This window comes from Charadrius vociferus, unplaced genomic scaffold (assembly GCF_000708025.1).
Source record: "Charadrius vociferus isolate BGI_N301 unplaced genomic scaffold, ASM70802v2 scaffold478, whole genome shotgun sequence".
NCBI lineage: Eukaryota > Metazoa > Chordata > Aves > Charadriiformes > Charadriidae > Charadrius > Charadrius vociferus.
In genome coordinates this window covers 195673-217107 of record NW_009650063.1, presented here as the reverse complement: position 1 = coordinate 217107, position 21435 = coordinate 195673, and the positions used below count along the sequence as shown (strand labels likewise).

The window sequence follows — 21435 nt, the reverse complement described above, 5'->3', positions numbered from 1 at the left end:
ATTGTTGAAGCTTGTATCTTCGGTACCAGAGCTTTTGGCTTAATCGCTGTGTACAGTTTACCTTGTCTGGTATCTGCTATCACGTATTTTTAATGGTAACACACCCAAGATCAATTGTGGTCTTTCATTTACGTCTTGCGAACTACACAAACTAGTCTCCTTGTTCTGCTAAAGAAACTCTAAACCAAGTGGCTTTTTGATGCAGAAATGCCTTTTTTTTAGATTACCTTAGATATTAGGAATGCTAGAAAAAAATCCAGTTAGAACAAATACAACTTATTACCAAAAAAAAAAAGATATGAGAATACTCAAATCCACAGAATAAATCAAGATAATAACAGCAGATTAGATAAGCATGGGTACATTTTTGACACCTGGAGATTTTTATTCATTCCTCAGAGCATTGTTTCTTTTCTCAGACAATATCAAATCTCTGTTCAAGGTTTTGGTGATTAATTTATACAAATTATGAAAACCTGAATGTGATTTGGCCTTTTTGTTTTCATTTAAAACAACAGTTTCAGAAATATATTTAGGAACAGACCTAAAGAAAAGTCATGGATATATAGAATGTGCAACCAAAAAATGCAAAGAGTAAAAAGCAGTTTTATTAAATGAAAATGTTTAGCAGCATTGCACTGTAAGAGGCTACTAAAAGCAGCAATCAGATAAATGAGCACAACGATTTTACTTGCAGTTCCTTGTTTCTGGCTGATAGAACTGGATTGCAATTAACAAAATGTATTAGTAAATGGAAATAATCTACTAGTGTTTAGGATCATGTCTACTTAATGAAAGATATTAATGTCAAAGTATTTAAAATTGATTTAAATCCAGGTATGATACAAGCCAAACAAAAACAACTGTGAGCATTGTAATTTCATCCCCTTTTTTTATTTCTTGTTGACAAATGAACAGCACAGAAGACATGTGGCACCACAGTAGCATGTTTACAATATAACAACTGTGAAACAAGTATTTGCAGTTAGTTAGACTTAAATTCCATGTTCTTTTAAACTCATCTATTCGTATAAAATATCAGTGACAGAACATACAGCAGCAAAAATAGTCCAGCTCTTGTGTTTATTGGATCTCATTGAATCTGTGAAAAGTCCTCCTTTAGTTTAAAAGCTAAATGAGAACTGGAGGTTGTTGAAATTCCTAATCAGGAATATTTGAGAATTATGGTATTTCATTTCTCAATTTTTTTTCTAGCCGACTGATGTCCTTTTTGCAGGGATAACTGCATTTTGCATTGATGTAGGTATCAGGAATAGAATGAATGTAGCCCCCCAAAGTCTGTCCAACACGGACCATGTTCCTTGGGGATAATTGCTATGACGATACACAGATGTTTAAATTTTGGAGGTATCATGTGACTAAAACCTTTATCTCTGAATGCTGTTATGGAAGAGGGGATAGGTCCTCAAAACTAGACTAGCACATTATATTGTTTCAAAACTGAAGTGGTGATAAGTGGTAATATATAGTGGACTATAAACTTACTTTTTAGAATAGTGTTGGTTGGTTTGTTTTTTTTTTTTTTTTTTTAAGATTTTTATACTTATCTATGTGTATAGTGTATTTATATCACCCAGGAATGTATAATGACTTGCATGGCCAAAAGCCTAGTCACACTGAACAAAATGTTCAAAGGCAAAGATAGATAGAAGCAAAAAAGAAAAGCCCAAATAAAAACAATTCAAGAAGTTGTGGTAATGGAAACAAATTCATTTTAGATGAGGTTAAAGGGATTGTAACTGAGAAAAAATTTACAGGTCATAGTATTGTTTTACATTGACAATACAGCAGAAGGGTTTTAAAAATAATTTTATAAGATACAGTTTGCCATTTAGATTTTTTTTATTTTCTCTTCCTAATTATATACTTTGAGAACCTTATGTTCTAAATTGCTTTTATACAGAGTACGGTGTGATTGTATTAGTAATACTTCAAGTAGCCTATTATTTCCTATTTCTTATCCATCACGCTATGGGTTGCTCCAGCCTAACGAAATTAGGTGGCTGGTTTTTTTTGTGGGAACGTGTAGCTTTCAAGAGCGGCTCTCAGTCAGCCACTTATTGCTGTAAGTTGTTTACTAGAATTTTTGCCTCTGTTTCCTCTTCCCAGAGGAAGAAATAGCGAGAGCTTTCATTGTGCTATGACGGTTGCCTCTATCAGTCTCCAAATGACTCTTTGGTGTGAGTCTTTCAAGTGACTCTTTGGGGATGCTCAGCCTAATGCAAAAATTTGCTATGGTGTAAAGGTTCCTTGTCCCATAGCTGCAGGTAGGCACAGTATTTAGGTGTTTATCAGTTTTCACATAACCATCTCCAAAGCAGCTGTAGAATAGTTTTCATTTGTTGAAGCTAAAGTAAGCATTCTTTGGCCAAATATTTGGCCGAATTGCTGAACAATTTAGAATATGTTTTACTTTCGTTTGTAATTAGCTTTTATTAGATCAAATTAGATAATATTAGAAATTAGATACTTACTAAGAAGATTGTGTAAGTCTACATCTATTTTTGTTATTGAGTTGTCTTATAATGTGTTTTAAATTATTGACTTCCCTTTGTGAAACTTTTTTAGTGAACTTTAAAGTGTCTCTCTGGCAAGAGTGAAAAAGATCTGACTACATTTATAACATCTGTGGCCTTTTGAGTAATTTAAATTATTATATAAATGGAGGTATAGCACTCAAAGGTTTTCCATTTCTGCATACCAATCCATGCGTACAATACTTTTGGATGAAAGTGTTTTACATTTGAAGGAATACGATACTGCTTTTTGGATTTTTCTCCATCCACCTGGGCTTCAGTGCCTTTATTTATTGTTGGCCTTAGGAAAACTCTAATATAACCTAAACAGCACAGGTTATAGCTGTGTGATAATTTGCCATCTGAGGTTAAAGAAACTTTGACATTGTTCTACTGGTATGCACACAGCAGGGTCTCCTGTCTTGTGACTAAACACGCAGTAGGATTTAATTTAAAATTTCAGCAATTGTATATTTTTTTTCCACAGATGGAAGTTCTTGGATGGAACAATTTGATCTAAAATGTAAAACATCCCTAGAATGGTTTAGCAAAGTTGTTTACAAGCATTGCTACTTTTTCTGGAGTGTATTTATTAAATATATTCAGTACTCCTAATTTTCCCAGGAAGGAAAGAGGCAGGAGTACTAAAATCAAGGGCTTAGCTATTTAATCTAGGAGAAACAGTTTTGTTGATTGCCCAATGGAGACTGCTTTTCAATAGTCTGCCAAATAGCACTTAGTGAAATCTTGTGATTTATTTTTAGGTAACTATCCTTTTTAGGAATGCAGCTTTCGTGCAAAGGGATTACTCTGCTGTCATACGTGCCTACGTGGCTTTCTCTATAGCTTTTTTAGTGAATTGCTATTTATTTTATGTATATCCTAGCTGCTCCACAAAACCAGGCATTTAAAATAGTTTTGTTTCTTCACTATACTATCTCCTGCTGCTGAAGAGGATCTGTTATTTCTGGTGAACTTTGCTGTATCGCTTAACGCAAGTTTTTAGATTGGAAAGAAAAGAGAGATCTGATACACTGAGATGCCGTATTCGTTTGGGAGTTCTCCGTGAAAACAGAATTGGTGGAAATATTTATTGCGTAGGATTTACTGCAATGGAATCTGCACTTACATTTTTCTGGGATAGCACAGAATAAATACTTTGACATACTTGCTTTGATCCTGGAAGGCCAGGATCAGCAGAATGCTCTTCCCTCCCCTCTCTTGAGAGAACAGCAAATGTTCATGTGGGTTAAAGAGGAATGAGAAGGGAATAAAGCACTAGTTGTAGATGGTAGCTAGCTAATTAACAATACGGAGGCTTCGGCTCTTGTATTTGCACAAGGGGCTGGGTGGGAGTTTGGAGAGAGAGGAGGATTTCAGTTGATTGGATTTGCTTTGCTCAGGTACAGGGATTAAAACTTTGCTGGCCAAAAGCGGTGAATGGTTTGCTTATTGATCAGTACATGGGTTTTGTACAGATTTGTAACTTTCAGCTCTGTGATGTCGTATAAAAATGTACAAAAAAATGGATCTCTTTATTTAACTGACTGATACATCACGATGACTTTTGTGATGTGATGAGTGTGTTGCTTTGCTGCTTTACATCTATTCCTGATTGAAGAACTTCCTTGTATGATGAATAATCTCTAAAAAAGCTAAAGCAACTTAAACCATATCAGAATAAAAGGAGATATTTCCTTTCCATAATAAAACTATTGACATTTGTACAGTGTTAAAGAAAAACGAGAATGTGTTGTAGCTTGTTAATGTTTTTGTTTCAGTTATTGCTGAAAAATCAAAAACATCCAGTCAGATAAAATGATGTTCATACATATCATAATTGCGATGGTTTGTATTACCTTAAACTGGCAGATAATGGATGAAGTGCTATTCAAAGAATTTTAATGACCACAAGGGATATCACATAGAGTGTGAAAAGGCAAATGGAAATGGTTAGGTAACTTTTAAGAATTCATACCTGTGGTTCAGCTTCCAAATTTATCTTGAAGGGATGTGCTTTGCCATCTTCTGAAACTTGTGGGGACCATAACTTAGTTCCTGTCCTAGAAAGAAAGAAAGGCAGAATTTAAATAATTTGAATTCCTATAGAGTTGTAAAATATAATGCAGCTTGAAAATTAGTAATTTCTTTTAGGCTTTTTTAATAGTTTCCATAAAAATACTTCAATGATATATAATGTGTACTATATGTAAACAATATGTAAAAAGTGTGTTTACTTTTTTAAAACTTACATATCCTATGAACAATGGGAAATATTTTGTTAGGCATTACCAAAGGCAGAGGGAAATTAGTGCCTTTCTGACATGAGCCTACCAAGCTTTTTACAGTTTTGGTTTTTTTAATGGTTGATAGAAGGAATGTCGGGTCCTCAGAATATTTTGCACAAATAAGTGCATATGTTAGTAATAATCCTAAACCAGGACAATATAAATTTCTTCTTTTATGACCACAATATCCACGCAAAGCCTGCTTTTCAACGTAGGAGGAGTGCAATCTAGGTACACAAAGTGTAAGTGTGATTGTAAATAGAAGTTGCACAGATGATTCTTTCAGTCACTGAAGCAGAGATAGCAAACATGCAAACACCCGTTGCAATTGTCTTCACTGACAATGCAAAATTCGGCAGCTAATTTTAAAATAGTGTAATATGAATGTTAAATATTAATCTAGTACTTTTTGTTATAAAAATACAAATATTTAGCATTTTAAAAATATGCATTTATTTCATAGGCACAATTACACTTAGCATATCTTGAAAATTACTTCCCAAGAGAGTTGCTAAATGGCATATCAGAGAATGATTCTGTATCGATCTGTAACAGAACCAGCAATTAACTGCAGGGATTTTTTAGCTGGGGTATGTACTCTACTGATTAGACAATGCTCCTTCCAAAAAAACCCCAAACAAACAAATCACCCTTCTGTATTTGGAAAGGAATATTATGGTCAGCTGTAATAAAGTGCAGTGCCTCCTTGAGGGCCTCCGGTCAATCAGAGCTGGCTGATAATTGGAGACAGCTGGAAGAGCACACTAAGCGGATTTTATCAAAGGCTGAGCAAACTTAGGAGATGGGAAGATGCAGGTTGTTTATCTTGGTGGCTTTAGTTAAAAGAAGTTTCTGGACTCTTGCAGTTTAGGTAAGAGAGGGGTTTTTTTAGCGTGTTTTATTTTAACGTTGATGACACAAAACTGGGAGGAGTGGCTGACACGCCAGAAGGCTGTGCCGCCATACAGCGTGACCTGGACAGGCTGGAGAGTTGGGCAGAGAGAAACCTGATGAAATTCAACAAGGGTAAGTGTAGGGTGCTGCATCTGGGGAGGAATAACCCCATGCACCAGTACAGGTTGGGGGTGACCTCCTGGAGAGCAGCTCTGTGGAGAGGGACCTGGGAGTCCTGGTGGACAACAGGATGACCATGAGCCAGCAATGTGCCCTGGCGGCCAAGAAGGCGAATGGCATCCTGGGGTGCATCAAGAAGAGTGTGGCCAGCAGGTCGAGGGAGGTCATCCTCCCCCTCTACTCTGCCCTGGTGAGGCCGCATCTGGAGTACTGCGTCCAGTTCTGGGCTCCCCAGTTCAAGAAGGACAGGGAACTGCTGGAGAGGGTCCAGCAAAGGGCAACGAAGATGATTAGGGGATTGGAACATCTCTCCTATGGAGAAAGGCTGAGGGACTTGGGTCTCTTTAGTCTAGAGAAAAGAAGACTGAGGGGGGATCTCGTTAATACTTACAAATACTTAAAGAGAGGGTGCCAGGGGGATGGGAGCAGTCTTTTTTCAGTGGCACCCAGTGATAGGACGAGGGGTAATGGGCATAAACTTGAACATAGGAAGTTCCATCTTAACATGAGAAGGAACTTCTTTACTTTGAGGGTAGTGGAGCACTGGCACAGGCTGCCCAGAGAGGTGGTGGAGTCTCCCACTCTGGAGACATTCAGAACCCGCCTGGACGCTGTCCTGTGCAACCTGTTGTAGGTGCCCCTGCTCTGGCAGGGGGGTTGGACTAGATGATCTCCAGAGGTCCCTTCCAACCCTGCCCACTCTGTGATTCTGTAACATTGCTTTGAGAATCCTGTATTTGGGTTAATACATTGTGACCAAAGGGTTTGGCTTTAAAGCTCCTCCTTTGTCACCTCTTACGAAAGTCTGATGTGGTGTTGCTTTCCTTAACTGGGAGGATATAGGATGTTATTGCAGGAGGCAGTGATCAGCACCTGGGGCTGAGGGGGTGTTAGAGCAGAGAGGGAACCGAGCAAGAGACAGCTAGCTGAGGGTTTTATTATTTCCCCCAAATATGAAGACCGTTTTGTTTACTGGCAGCAAACATAGGACTTGTGTAGTCAGCAGAGGCAGTAGGTGGTGTGGTTCACAGCTCAATAAACGCAGTGAGGAGCCTTGTGCCTCTCCTTGTGCCCGTGAAGGCACGTCCTGGGGAGTCTTGCCTGAGCTGAAGTTGGTGAGGTAAGTTTGGGTGCTTGTAATTTTAAAGTTTTTGTGAAATTCTTAAAACTGCTTAAAATAGTTATGCTATATAATCAGTTGGGTAGTGTCTTCTTTCAGAAGTAAGCAGACATGTACACGTACCTCTCTATTTTCAAACAAAGCTGGTGTGCAGCTGCTTTAATTCTCTCCTGGGCATCGTTATGTGTCATGTTCTCTGTGCTTAGACCATCGATGGCTACAATAACATCACCAGGACACAGGTTGGCAGCTGAGGCCTTGCCTCCAGGTGTAATCTGAAAAAACCCAAAATTCACCTTTTTAAGCACCATGCATACCTGAAAATTGGTAGAGAAAATAAGCTTCACCCTGATTCCCTGTTTCCTGTTGGGCTGGGGTGAGAAGGAGGGAGGGGGTCTGTCAACAACTATGGCATTGCTTACAGCAAAAGTGAGTTCTTAATTCTGCCAGACCCTCTGTAGTTCTATTGCCAGATCACCATATAAATGCTTTATTCGTGATAACTTTGAATTAGATGGCAATTATCTTTACACTTCTGCATTAAATGGTTTCCACTCTGATTTCTGCAGATACTGTAACTTTGAATTTTCTGTCTCAACAGAATTTGCTTGAAAATAACACTTAAGTTTTTCTTCTACAACTCTAGGCAATAGCAGAATAGAACTGTTACGAAATTGGGCTATTTACTCTTTGCGTGTGTGATGTGCAATTGATGGGGTGATAAAGAGAGTCACTTGTGGTCTTGCCACGTTTAAGGACGAATACAGCAGTTGGTGTGTTTTGTGCTAGCCTGTCTTCTCATGTTGTATCGCTCAGTAATCACAAATATGCTAATAATATTGAAATCAGATTTTCTCTTTACTCATATCAAATCCAGACCCTGAACTCGTTAAAGTGCTTAGCTTTAAGTCCCATTGCGTTTAGATAACCATGGCCCTGATCCTTCAAAGTGATCTCTGATGCAATTCATAACTTGTGGAAAGGTACCAACGTTGGTGACATTCATAGAAGTAGCCCTAAGCTTATCTTCCTGTGTTTGCTTTTTTGGGTCTTGTTGATAGTCTTCTACACCATGGTTAAAATAATTGAAATGCAACATAATTCTGTTTTAAAATAACTCTTGTAGAGAGGCTGTGGACCTTCGCTACTACTAAAGCTTGTTCTAGGGTTGCAGGCCTTTGTTCGCAAACAGGGGATTTCTCATACAACCGCTCCATTTAAACAGGTCTTTGGTCACTCTGTAGGATTTAGGTCCCTTAGGTGTGTATTGCCATTTTAGGTGACCTCTGACCAAGACAGCAACATGAAATGCACGGATATAGCACATAAGCTTCTGGAATTCAGCTCTTCTGGAACAGCAGAACAAAGGGGATGGGTTGATTCATCTAAAATAACACTAGATGTTAATTTTTAAGTAAGTGAATCCCAGTGTGAAGGACAAAAACCATAGTCTTGCTTACAAAAGCAGTTCTCTGATCTGTGCCATGTATGAAGTAAAAAAGCTATCGGAGAATTTTTTTTCTCATTATGGGTTCTACTAGAGCCAAAGCAAGTGCTACCTCAATTATTAAAAGTAATTAAGTGTTATGGATGACTGGAAAACATGCTATGGAGACGTTCTTCAATTCTGGTGTTTTCCAGCAGAGGAAGAGAGTAAGCTGCCCAGTATACCTCCAGTTTGCTCTGAACTCCAGCTATGGTGAACCTGGCAGACTTGTTGCGTCTGAAGGTGACAGTATGAACTGTCAGCATAAAATCCAAATAGCAATATTCTTTTTGATAAGTGCTGCACTGCATTAGTATTGAAAAAATGACAAAAATCAGCCCAATAAAATAATTGTCTCCTCTTTCCAGCTGTTCACATCTGTTAGGTGGGTCTGAATGCTCAAAGAAATTTGTTTTGTAGGGTTTTTTTTCTGCATTCCAGCATATAAACTTATTTTTGATTTCACTGCCACACACTGCAATGCATGGGCTATTATCAAGTCAGGCAAACTGCAAAGCGGCAGGCTTTTACCTGCTCACCCTCCAAAAGCACGGACTCGTATATTGTGTGCTTAACAAGCACTGAGGTGCCTGAATAATCTGTCTGAGTATGAATTGAGGAAGTTGCTCATAAATTTTAAGTCTGGAGTCTTCAAAATTGTCTGTTTCTCAAACTTCAACAGCTGTAAGTGTAAATGAACTACAATTATACACCTTAGACTGTTGTAATAAGACAGGGTAGATGTATGATCATGCTTCTCCTGGAATGGCTCCGGATTTCGCTTGGCGCATTGAGAGCACACATAGAATGATAAACTGCAGCAGAAGTCCTAGTGTTCGAGTGTGACTTGATACTCGAATACCCAAACTGGGCAAACCCAGCCATTCTTTGTTCCCTCTCCAGAGTAAGCTTGCTTAAATAACCCTTATATAGGTTACTTGTTAGATTATGCTTTTCACGCATCACAACAAATCATCCGCTGTGTCTGTGGCATACCTCAGCAATGTACTGAGGTACTGATCCTGCCTTATAAAGCAGCGTATCTGCCTAGCACGGTACGTTCCCCTCCAGCTGTGCTGCTAGTGGGACTGAACCCACTCTCCGTCGCTGATAATAATGCGCAATCCCTTTGATTTTCTTAACATATTGTCACCAGCTGCAGTGATACCAACCTATGGTTGGATGGGGTTACCATCATTTGGTGGGAGCAAGGAGGGAAAGGGGCAGGAGCCTGTATTTCCTATTCCTCGTGTGAATTGATTATTGCCAGGCTTCTGGGACGTGTCTGTTGGGCCTTAACGCCTTGATGGGGGGTGCTGAGCGCTACTTGCCTTCTGGGGTGCAGAACTACCTGCCCTCGTATAGTCCTTTCCCTCATCTGCTTTTTCCAGGTTTGATGGTAAAGCTGGAGATGTGCTGCTGGGATGGGGTAGGAGGAATGGTTGCGTGCCAGCTCTTCTCTCTCCTCGATATTTCAGATGGAAATCTTGACTGTTGCTTGTGGGGAAGGGGGGCAGACAAAAGGACTGCAGCCTACATTTTATAGAAAGGGACCAGGCTGCGCGTTGCAAGATCACACCACATCTCGGATATAATATTGATATTGTGGGTACCTCGATGATGTAAGCGACACTGTTTCTTAAGAAACTTATTAGTGATGCTTTAAATGTGTATTGTGGACGTGTAGAATCATATTATGACTGTAGTGTTTCTTGCTTGTTCACCCCTGCTTTGTGAGGGTGATCCTACTGATGCTCTGGGAAAACTTTTTTTTCAGGACACATTTGTGTGGCCTGCCTGTTGCTCCTGCATCCTAGGTATCTCCGATTCGGATAAATACAAGGATGTGTTGAGTGTTCGGATGTTGTCAGAGACTAGATAACTACTTAGCCACGTGAGGGGCTAAACTTTGAAGAAAACATCTCTGCATCTGTTAATAGACTAGTGAAGCTCATCATGGCACTCCTTCATAAATATTTCGGGCTCTGTGCCTTCTGAAAACAGTTATGAATGTCTGCAGGCAGAGTGGCTAAATATAAAACTGAGTTAATATAAATACTTGCATTGTGATCTGCAAAGATTTATATTAAAATAGAACTTAAACCTACAGTTGATTTCACCATTCCCTCCAACCTCTGCAAGTTTTAATTGTTTCTGTAATGTTTTATTCAGTATGACTTAAATTCCAGGATTCTGTTCCTCTAAACACTTAACACAAAATGTTATCTTCTGGTCAGAATAAACAGAAATTATTCAGTTTCAATAAGGCTAGGGTTTTGATCAGTTCCATTGATGTAATTTCTTTGCATCTATGTAAAGTTCCAAGGATTTTGAGAGATGTTTTCATTATTTCTAGTTAATTTGTTGTTTCTGACCCTAATAGAATTTAAATATGTCTATTTTTAGTCCCCTCCTGTTCTTCCTATCCTCTCAGTGATCATGGTCTGTGGTTTTAGCATTTGCTTGAAACAGTCAAGAGATTTGCCTTGCCTGGGAAATTGCAGATGGGTTTTTGGGATGACATCTGTTCTTTAAACAGGTGGATGATGATCTCTTATGTTGTCTGTCTCTCTTGACAAGTCCTGGTAAAAGCTTTCTCTCGTTGAACAAGGACTATAGCCAACCAAATGTAACTCCTGTCCAATTACTTTACTCAAAATGTGTTTGAAACTAATTTTGATTTATTGTTTTAATGACTAATTTTTTTTTTTCTTGTCAGGACAGTTAAGCCAAATGTGAATGGGCTGCTGGTGATATCTTCTATGAAAGGAACACCTAGGCCCCAAAAAGCAAGGCATATGAATCTTTTGACAAATTACTTAAGAGGCACTGCGTGAATACTTATTTAGGGACTCTTCTAACTGTGTGCTGTGGCAAAAAAAAAAAAAATAAATCATTTTAAACAAATCTACCATTAATATTCTTGACTTTGAGCTGAGCCAACTTAAACATGTCATTTTTCCCTGTATATTTTATTTCATGGTTCTACTTGAAATGTGATTTTGAGCATTTCTATATGATGCTCGAAACCAGTGGCTTATGTCTTGTGAGGCATTTGGTAGGTATGAGGCAATTGCAAAATCATCTATTCTTTAGAAAGTTACATTTATAGTAACATCCTTTGTTATTGCAGTTTTAAACTTCGTTGCACTTAATCTAAACACAAAGAAAATACAAACCAGACACCGCTAAAATATTTTTCATTAGAGATAATGGAAACTATTTTTCTTTTGGAGGCCCATAAAAGGCAATGAAGGCCCCAAAACATCCAGAGACTTTTTTTTTCTTTTTTATTCAATATTTTTGTCTCCTGTTCCTCCAAAAGTTTTGCTGTGTCCTATGAATACTTGTTATGACACTACATACTGTCAAATAATAACGTTCTGGTTTACTTCTGTTTTGAAATAAGTAAAAACTTTTATGCTTGTATAAATCTGGACTAAGTGATTAAATGAAATTAACTTTTACTGGTATAATATGTGACAGGTTGGTCGTTAAACTTTCTACAGATTCTTGCTTAGAAGCATATTGACTGCAAGGCATCACCAGTGGTATCCATCTTTCAAGGCTCTTGACGTTTATTTAATACCAAGCATAGTGGATATATTGAGTCATAGTGACAGGCTTTTTAAAAGGAAAAAAAAAAAGCAAAAAAAAAGCAAAAAAAAAAAAAAGCATCAGTCGCTGGTGGATCAGCATTGGAGGCTGATGGAACACACACTTGGTGGGTCTGAGGTTCTGAAAAGCAGCAGCAAAAGTATAAGGCAGACTAATTCTAGCCTGATGTGCATTGTACACTGTTTGCAAAATATGCAAAGTATCAAAATACAGATCCTGTCTTTTGGGTGGATCTATGCCTGTAGATGCAGGGCAGCTGACGGTGTTTTATATGCTCCGTTCATCGAATAACTCGTTTCTTAAATAAATTGCAATTAATAGCTCAAAATCCATGAAAAAACGAAGACTTGGATTCTTGCCCTTTATTGGGGGGTGAGGTAAATTGTCTGTTTCTAAATATGGCAGAAAACAGCAAAGAACTATCTCCTTCATATTCAGGACTGGATAACTTTCTAATAATTCACCGATTTAACGTTCACGAAGATGAAAACCTTTACATATGTAAAACCAGGCGCTGTTGCCTTTGCTGGCAGTAACCTGGACCTGATTTAATTAAATGAGAGTCAGATTAATCTTGTAAAGTTGGCACAGAGTTTGCAAAGCGCAAACTTCCAGACGTGAGGAGCCGCTGCCAAGCAGCCGCCTGCCCCAGCGATCCCAGAGGCTGGTCGGGGAAAAAGATAAAAGTGGGGTCCAGCCTTTAGTAGGCTCAAAACTCATTTTCTCATCTGAATGCCTGGGGAAATCATGCCAGAGTTTTTTTCCTGCCAAGGCAGTTCAGCTCACTTTTTGAGGCATAAGTAGAAACGCTGTTAAAGTCTCTCAGGCCAATAAGGCGATCCCAGAAACGTGTCCCATGGAAGCTGTAAAGACTGTTAGCGTGCAGCTGGCTCTCCTCGGAACTAGCAGCTACTAGCTGAGCTACTCACAGCTTCGCCTGCACCTCTGAACTCCAGGGAAGTAAACGGCCAAAATCTGCAATAACTGATAAATGCAATAAATAGAGAGGAAATGGAAAGAGTACATACCCGGGTTATGATTAAGGGTTGGTTAAAATCTATTCCTCCTGAGAGCCTGAATCCCCAGGGCGCCGGTCCGTGGAGAATAACGTTTTGTGGCATTCTGGATGGGTTTTTCTCAGTGACTGCTCTTTCTTTTTTTTTTTTTTTTTTTCTTTTTCTTTTTTCTTTCCCTGAGGTCTGTGTGAGGAGCCGGGCTGGCGGAGGCAGGGGGTTGTCAGCAGAGCACCTGCTGGCCGGGGCAGCCGACCTTGCGTCCCTCTTGGGAAGTTGTACTCATGCCCCGGCTGCGGCACGGGGCTTTATCCCTGTGCTCCCGCTGACGTCAGCCCGTCCCTCGGCTTCTCCACCCACGGAGGGGAGTATCAGACTCGGACACACAAAGCCTGAATGCTGGAAGGTTTACAACACTTACAGCAGCTTTATCTGCCGGTTCGGTGACCCCTCAGCCCGACAATCAGTAAGCTTTGGGATGCAGCTTCTTAAAGCAACCCTCTTGCTCATTTGATACCATCCTGATGACATTGCTGGTGCTTTTCAACTCTGCAATGCACTGCTCTGACTCTGCACACCAGCCTGTTTCATGTAAATAGAAATATTGATGAGGAGATTTCCCCCTCAACCTCTTGTTTTATATCTCCCCCTCTGCTCCACTCTGGGGAGACCCCCACCTGCAGTGCTGCCTCCAGCTCTGGGCCCCCGGTGTAAGAAGGACATGGACCTATTAGAGCAGGTCCAGAGGAGGGTCACAAAGATGATCTGAGGGCTGGAGCCCCTCTGCTATGAGGAGAGGCTGAGAGAGTTGGGGTTGTTCAGCCTGGAGAAGAGAAGGCTCCGGGGAGACCTTATTGCGCACTTACAGTACCTAAAGGGGCTACAGGAGAGCTGGGGAGGGGTTCTCCATCAGGGACTGGAGTGATAAGAAGAGGGGTAACTGTTTAAAACTGGAAGAGGGGAGATTTAGATGAGATATTAGAAAGAAATTCTTGACTGTGAGGGTGGTGAGCCCCTGGCCCAGGTTGCCCAGAGAAGCTGTGGCTGCCCCATCCCTGGAGGTGTCCAAGGCCAGGCTGGATGGGGCTTGGAGCAACCTGGGCTGGTGGGAGGTGTCCCTGCCCATGGCAGGGGGGGTGGAACTAGATAATCTTTAAGGTCGCTTCCAACTTAAACCCTTCTATGATCTTGTCTTATTTGTAATGTAATATTTTATTGCACTAAAAAGTCCTTCCAGCCAGTGTCCTTCAAGTTTTTCAGCTACAGTCACTTGAGACTGCACCAACTCTAACAGCTTGAAGAGTCTTGACTGATGTTGTGCATATTCCTCATACTGAGGAAAAGAAATGCAGTATTAGTTGGTGATGTCTTTTTTTCTTTGTTAGAAATCTTAGTGTTAAGGTAGTTGCATATAACTTCTGTTGGTTTTTTGCTGTAACTGAATAAATAATTTGCATTCCTTTTGGTGTTCTTGCATCAGCTTGATCAGCTTTATTCTGACTTCAGCATCCCTTTTATTTTGTTCACAAAAAGATGGAGAATCTTTCAGTGATGGTGTACGTGTTCACTCACTTTCTTATCATGGTGTTACAGACTTCTCTTTGTATGTGATATTAGCAAAGTTAATATGTGCATATGTTATCTTTGCCTGAAGTTTGGCCTGGTCTAGGATATTATCTGCAGCTGTCATAGGGCAGCGTGGCAGGTTTTTTTGGTGTGTGTGTGATCCGTCCCCCCTGCCCCATGAGCGAACCTGAAGTCAGCGAGAGCTTGGAAAGAATAAAACCTGATGAGGATATATATTTTGATATAATAACAGTACACATAACTTTTCTGCCTTGGAGGAAAGTTTCTGGCTGGTGTTTTTGTGAGTTTTGTGGTTTTGCTGGTAGCGTTTTGTGCACTTTTATTGTTTTTAGTTTTGGGTGTTTTGTTTGTGGTGTGCGTGGTGGATGTTTTGTTTTGGTTTTTTTTTTTTTTTTGGTCTCCCTATGGCTGAGGATTTACCTACTTTTGTCCACTCCATGCGCCTTCCTTTCTTAGCCTGTTTCCTTTCTGTAGCCTGCATAGAAGATTCTCTGACAAACAAGAAAGTAGTAAGTCAGATGGAAGAACAAAATGCAGGTTCAAAACCATTCCTATAATTTCTGGTATGGGTAATTTGTTTATCTGTAGATTTCGATATAAAATTGTTTTCCACCTCTTGTTCTGACTTACTGAATCTCCTTATCTATGTCTGCTGCTAATATCTGTATAGTTAAAGTCCTTCTCAGTAAGATATCCTGAGCTTTGGTGGTGGTTGGTTGGTTTTTGTGGGTTGTTTTTGGTTTGTTTTCTTTTTTAGTGCTGTGAAGTTTAGTCTCAGAATTTTTTTCTGGTGTTTGTCCTTTACTTGTGGCTTGCTAGTAGATAGTAGTGTTCATTACGGCTTTTTGTACTTGTGTTCTTGTCCAGAATATTTCAAAGACCTCCTCTATCATTAGAGTGTATTTTACACCCTGATTGGAATAAAATAAATAGTAGTAAGTCTTTCAAATAAACTATCAGGAAAAAATATCTGTGTCACAAAGAGCTCACAGTGTGACAGTTGTCATGAGCTTGTGGGGGCACAGCGTACATGAGGGATGTGAAGAAAAATGGGCACATTTAAAGAAATAAGGCAGGGCAGGTGTTTAGGTCAGGCGTACATCGATGTTGGTAGCTCAGATATTTTGTATGCTTTGAAGTTGAGGGGGAAAAAACCTCTCACTGCTTGTGAGTAGTGTATATACTCTGATGTGTTGTGAGGTTGATTCAATATATGCCTTCAATATACCGAGGCTACATGTCGTTCATCCTGGTGGACTGCATGGTGCGTTCAAGGTCAGAATTTATCACTAAATAGTACTTCAGTTTCTTACCTTTTTCTCTTCCTCCCTGATGTCTGTTTTGACTGAAAACACTCGTGTGTTTGGTACCCTTTCCCCCTGTCTTTTCCTAGTGAATCCTGTAACGTCTTTTGATTTGTCGCTGGGAATGCGTAGCATATTGGATGTATTAATTTAAAGAGTTCCTTCATGTTCAACTTGCGTTTTCTTTTTCATTGAGTACTGGCAATCTCAAATACTGACTCCTTCAGTGCGCTTCAGCAGAAAAAGATTCAGAAATCTAAGAATTTCTGTATCAGGCTCTGAGTTTCCAGTGTCAAACATCATAATTGTATACTAACTTGCTCACTTGAGAAGTTTCTTCCAAATTCCTGTTAGTAAGTTATTGATTTATATATTACTTTTTTCTATTTTTTAGAAATCCTCATTGCTGGAAATAATTTGGGATTGTTTAAGTGTCTGTAAATATTGTATGGGCATAAACTTGAACGTAGGAAGTTCCATCTTAACATGAGAAGGAACTTCTTTACTTTGAGGGTGGCAGAGCAGTGGCACAGGCTGCCCAGAGAGGTGGTGGAGTCTCCCACTCTGGAGACATTCCAAACCCGCCTGGACGCTGTCCTGTGCCACTGCTGTAGGTGACCCTGCTCTGGCAGGGGGGGTGGACTGGATGATCTCCAGAGGTCCCTTCCAACCCTGACCAGTCTGTGATTCTGTGATTCTTTACGATACTGAGATCTGCTCATATGTCCCTTCCAATTTTGTTGGATACATGTAGGGGGAGGGCAGGCTTAACCCTTTTTCTAGGCAGGTGATTGCTCTTAATTTCAGTGGAATTCATATGCTTATGTGAGACTGAGCTCTGGATCAAAGACTTTTATTTTCTGCCTGGTTTATGGAAGGGCAACTTGCTCTCCAAGGTGCTGCTGTTCCGGACAGCAATTGCTCGATCCTGTTTTATTGATGTCTCATGGGTTGAACTTTAAGTCTATGTACTCTTTTATTTTTTTTTTCCCTTCTATAATTCTCCAAAGAGAAAAAAAAGTGAATTGATACTCGTGACATAAGACTGTTTTCTAGTTTCTTTTCAGTGACTGCTTTTAAGAAAGTCCTTCACCCATTCGCAGAGTATATGTGCACTTTTTGTCTTATCTCCCTAAAGCCCTTCTTTTTTTCATACTAGACCACAATGACCAGCTGAGTTGGATTGCAGCCAGAGCTTTTTATCCACTTAATAGAGGTATATTCCTATCAGTGAAGTAAAGGCTATTTTATTTTCTTCTGTCTGGTTTTAAGGCATCTTACGTATAAGAATACTATCCTGGGAGAGGCTTCGCTAGATGTACTGAGCAGTTTCTAAATAAGCAAATCTTGAAATTAAAGATTCATTGTAAAGAAACAATATGAAAATGAGTAAGATGAGCCTTCCAAGGTAATGATAGTACAGATTTCAAACTACATACCTACCTACATCTTTCTTTGCTCATCGTTTTGGCTTTCATAATAGTTCTAGCTATGAAAATCTTTTTTTTTTATAAATATGTATTGGTGTGAGATTTTAAGGCTTTTTTTTTCCTTGTGCTGTTGAAGCTTCCATATGAGAATACACTTACTTTTAATAGATTTTCTTGTTTTGTTGTACCATAGGATCATTGGTGTAACAACTTTTCTTACCTGCCAATACAGATCCTCTGAATGTAATGGCTGTGCTATGAATTTATGTATAAAGCAGCCTCCTCAGAATCACAATACAGTCTTTTAGTTTGTAGTATGGCTAAACATAACGTTTGAAGCAGGGTCTTGCTCTCTAGATTGGTATTTCATTTTATTTTTGTGCCAAATGTTATCTTTCTAGCTAATGCAATCTGAAAGAGTACAACCACTCTTTCATTTTATTTTATTTTTCTTTACTGAACTGGGCGTGGGGAGGAAACTCTGTCAACTTTCTTCGTATCACTCAAGTTTTTGAGATTTTGGGGGGTGGGGGCACAGATCGGGCACCAGAGCAGTAGCATGATGCTCAAATTCATCATTGCATACCATGCCATCTTACTAGCTTTGGACAATCGAACGCCTCTGCCCATGGCATGGCACCATTTTCCCCTGGCATTAGTGAAAGGCGTGCTTCCTAACTCGGGTCAGAATATTTGGGGATCACAGAATGGTTTAGGGTGGAAGGGACTTTGAAGATAATAGAGTTCTAACCCCCCTGCCATGGGCAGGGACACCTCCCCCCAGCCCAGGTTGCTCCAAGCCCCATCCAGCCTGGCCTTGAACACCTCCAGGGATGGGGCAGCCACAGCTTCTCTGGGCAACCTGGGACAGTGCCTCACCACCCTCAGAGTGAAAAATTTCTTCCTAGTATCTAACTGAAATCTCCCTTCTTCCAGTTTGAAGCCATTCCCCCTTGTCCTATCACTACATGCCCTTGTAAAAAGTCCCTCCCCAGCTTTCCCATAGTACCTTTAGGTACTGGAGGGCTGCCATGTGTTCTCCCCAGAGCCTTCTCTTCTCCAGGCTGAACAACCCCAACTCCCTCAGCCTGTCCTTACAGCAGAGGTGCTCCAGCCCTTGGAGCATCTTCGTGGTTCTCCTCTGGACCTGCTCCAACAGGTTCATGTCTTTCCTATTTTCCCTCTCAGTATGCCCCTGCCTTGATGGAAGGAAATGTTTTCCTGACAGTTTGGCAGACCAAGAGTTGAAAAATAAGTAGCAAATGTTTAAAACCAATTTGTCCTTGTGTAAAAACTCATGGAGCGTTCTTCTGCAGGCTGCCGAACTAGAATCAAGCCTGGTAGAGGCAGAAACAAAACCTCCATCTCTTCAGAGTATGCATTTTAAGCCTTAAACCTCCTGTTGTATTTTGGAGCCTAGTTCCTGTCATGATAAACTGTTCTGGACTAGGCCATGGTCTGTGAAGTTTAGATGGCAACAGCCTGGGATACTAGATGGAGCTTGAAAATCACTTGCACATGTGGAACAGTCTGTACTTAAACTGGCTCTCCAGAGGTGAAAGGCCAGAGTATTCCCTACTGCACACCCTGGTTCCTATTCCAAAACACATGGGTATATGGGAAATCTTCTTACAATAAATGCTACTTATTTTAAAACAATTTCCCAAAGCAATAAGATATGACTGTTTATGTACAGTTTGAAGTTTTTCCTAATTGCACAGTCAGGGAGCAGGGATGGTTAATAACTTGGAACTCAGTGAACTTTTCCTATCAGCTTTTGGTTAGAGGATGGCTGATAAATTACAAGTACCCTTAGTTTTTCCTAGCAAAGGAGAAATCCTCTTTCCTTTTCCTAGTTGGTATGTCAAGCAGCTCTGGTATTCTTCTCATGCACGTGGCAAAGAGAGGAGGAGTGGGGCTCTGGTACTGTACCCCTCTCCAGGTGTTAAAAATTTCCAGGCTGGAAATACATATGAGGTGGAGAAGGACATTCCTACAACCCCTCCCCACCCACCCCCAGTTTCTGGATGTTCTGAAACAGCAATTTGGGTCAACTGTCCTCATTTTAAACTTTTCACGTAACTCTTGTACTTTTCCTTGCTGTTTAGGTCCTAAATAACAAACTGCAACTGATAAGCATCATCTTGAATTTTCTGTCTGCAGGCTCAGGAAGCCAGGAATGTCCTGTCTTGTGGTTTTTTTTTTTTTTTTTCTTCTTCTCATTAATCTGTCAAGGGTGATAAATTTGTTCTGGGAATACTGCAGAAACTGCAGACTTCAACTGTCCCACCTTCTCCAAGAAGCTTCCCACTTAGCAAGTGGGGAGTGGGTGTCTTAGAGCCTTTGAAAGTCTACATTAAGAATCTGAGCTAAATTAACAACCAAATAAGTGGAAACTATTTTTTTTTACTGAAATGGTATATTTCAGAACTGTGTCATAAACTTCTAAAGAAGTTGAAAGTAGACGTTGAAATCTATTTACCCCCCCCTTGTTTAATTATCTGAAATGTGTGCAGTGATTTTCTTGGTTTTTAATTTTCAAAAAATGTAAAGAAGGAGTTGGGGTCATAAATAAAATGACTAGTGTGTCAAAAAAGATCCAAAGAGTGTACTGGATGGAATGAGTTGCTCAAGTGAGGCTCATGCTTGTATGGTTGTGCTTTGTACTTTATTCCTGGTCTGAGCTTTTGCCTTCCTCTAGATGATCTTTAACACAGATTTCTTTTTTTTTTCTTTTTTTTTTCCTTAAGGCATTGAGGCACTGTTCACCTTCATTTTGAAAACTCACATCTATAACTTGTTTGCAAACTGACATGTGCATGTATTGACTTTCCATCTGTCTTGCTAAGATTCTGGTTGGCGCATTGGTTACCTAAAGTGCTCCTTCTGCCATAGTATTTCTGCTGTGCCTTTGCCTATTTTAAAAGGGTTAGATATTGTTGTGATGAAGGAAGAGATCTTTTGTCCTTTATTGGTTTCCTGGTGAGCCTGATGTAATGTCAGCTCATATTTTAATTATGATTCCTAGCCAAAAAGTAAGTTGCAAAGCACTTGTCAAATTTCATGTTTAATTGCTGCACTTCTCAAATTTCATGCTTAATTACTTTTACGAGAGTTGAATGTTTTCTGAGAGGATGTGTTTTCCTCTTGTGTATGGAAAAGGCTTTGCCCTTCTGTTCTGACAGCCCATAGAGGTTCTGATGGAGAGAATCTTAAAGCTGACTGTGAGGAGAGAGTTGTTTTTCTTTTCAGCTCATTCACTCATCAGTGATTCTGCTCCCTTTAATAGCTACAGTCGAACATCACCTCCAAATTTGGCAAGCTGATGCCTTATTTGGTTTGAAGTTAAAGCCTATTTTGGCACTGGAAACGGAATAAGCTCATTCCAAAAGAGTAAAGTTGGAATGAAGTTAGCAAGGCTGTGTGCCAGCAGATAAGTCCAGTATGCTTCATAAATTAACATGCTGAAGCTTACAGAATTTTTTTAAACAATATAAGGTAGCTGCTAAACAACTCTCTGAATTGCTTGCCATTCAACATTACTTGTACAAATGATGCATAGAAATTGTTAGATTTATGAAATCTCTTTCACGATGCATATTATAGAGCAGCACTCGGGAAACTGTTAAAAGATTTCATTAGGTGTGTGATCTAATGAACCATAATACAACTCTTCAGACACCCAGCACTGCCTCTAAAAAAGCAAAGTCTCATTTTGTATTTCTGTGATGACTAGTCCTATTTCTTGATATCACCTGTGATTGTATGCATTTAGCTATCACTTCATTTTTTTTTTTTTGCTACACGGAAACTTTAACCTCCTTTTCTTTTCCGGAGAAAGAATGGTACAGAATGCTGCTATGTTAGTTTATAGGATACATGCTGTAATTTTAAAAGTGTGATCTTTCATGTGCAGTGACTAAAGCCGTGCAGAATTAGCCGCCTTCCACTCCTTAACTGATCAAGGTAACAGGTAAG

General features: G+C 39.8%; 1 protein-coding gene across 6 annotated transcripts in view; it reads right to left on the bottom strand.

Annotated features, from left to right (window-relative positions):
- PDLIM3 (PDZ and LIM domain 3) overlaps window positions 1–13265 on the bottom strand; it is a 25281-nt gene extending 12016 nt beyond the window's left edge. For 2 of the 6 annotated variants that reach the window (XM_009891762.1, XM_009891761.1), the window contains exons 1-3: window positions 13152–13265; window positions 7143–7294; window positions 4516–4600 (exon numbers count right to left, since the gene is read on the bottom strand). In XM_009891762.1, coding sequence (XP_009890064.1) covers window positions 4516–4600; window positions 7143–7294; window positions 13152–13244 — 330 coding nt within the window. In that variant the 5' untranslated portion in view covers window positions 13245–13265. The remainder of the gene's footprint in view (window positions 1–4515; window positions 4601–7142; window positions 7295–13151) is intronic. The other 4 variants (XM_009891763.1, XM_009891766.1, XM_009891765.1 and 1 more) reach the window with 3 other exon arrangements.
- Window positions 13266–21435: the final 8170 nt, after the last annotated feature.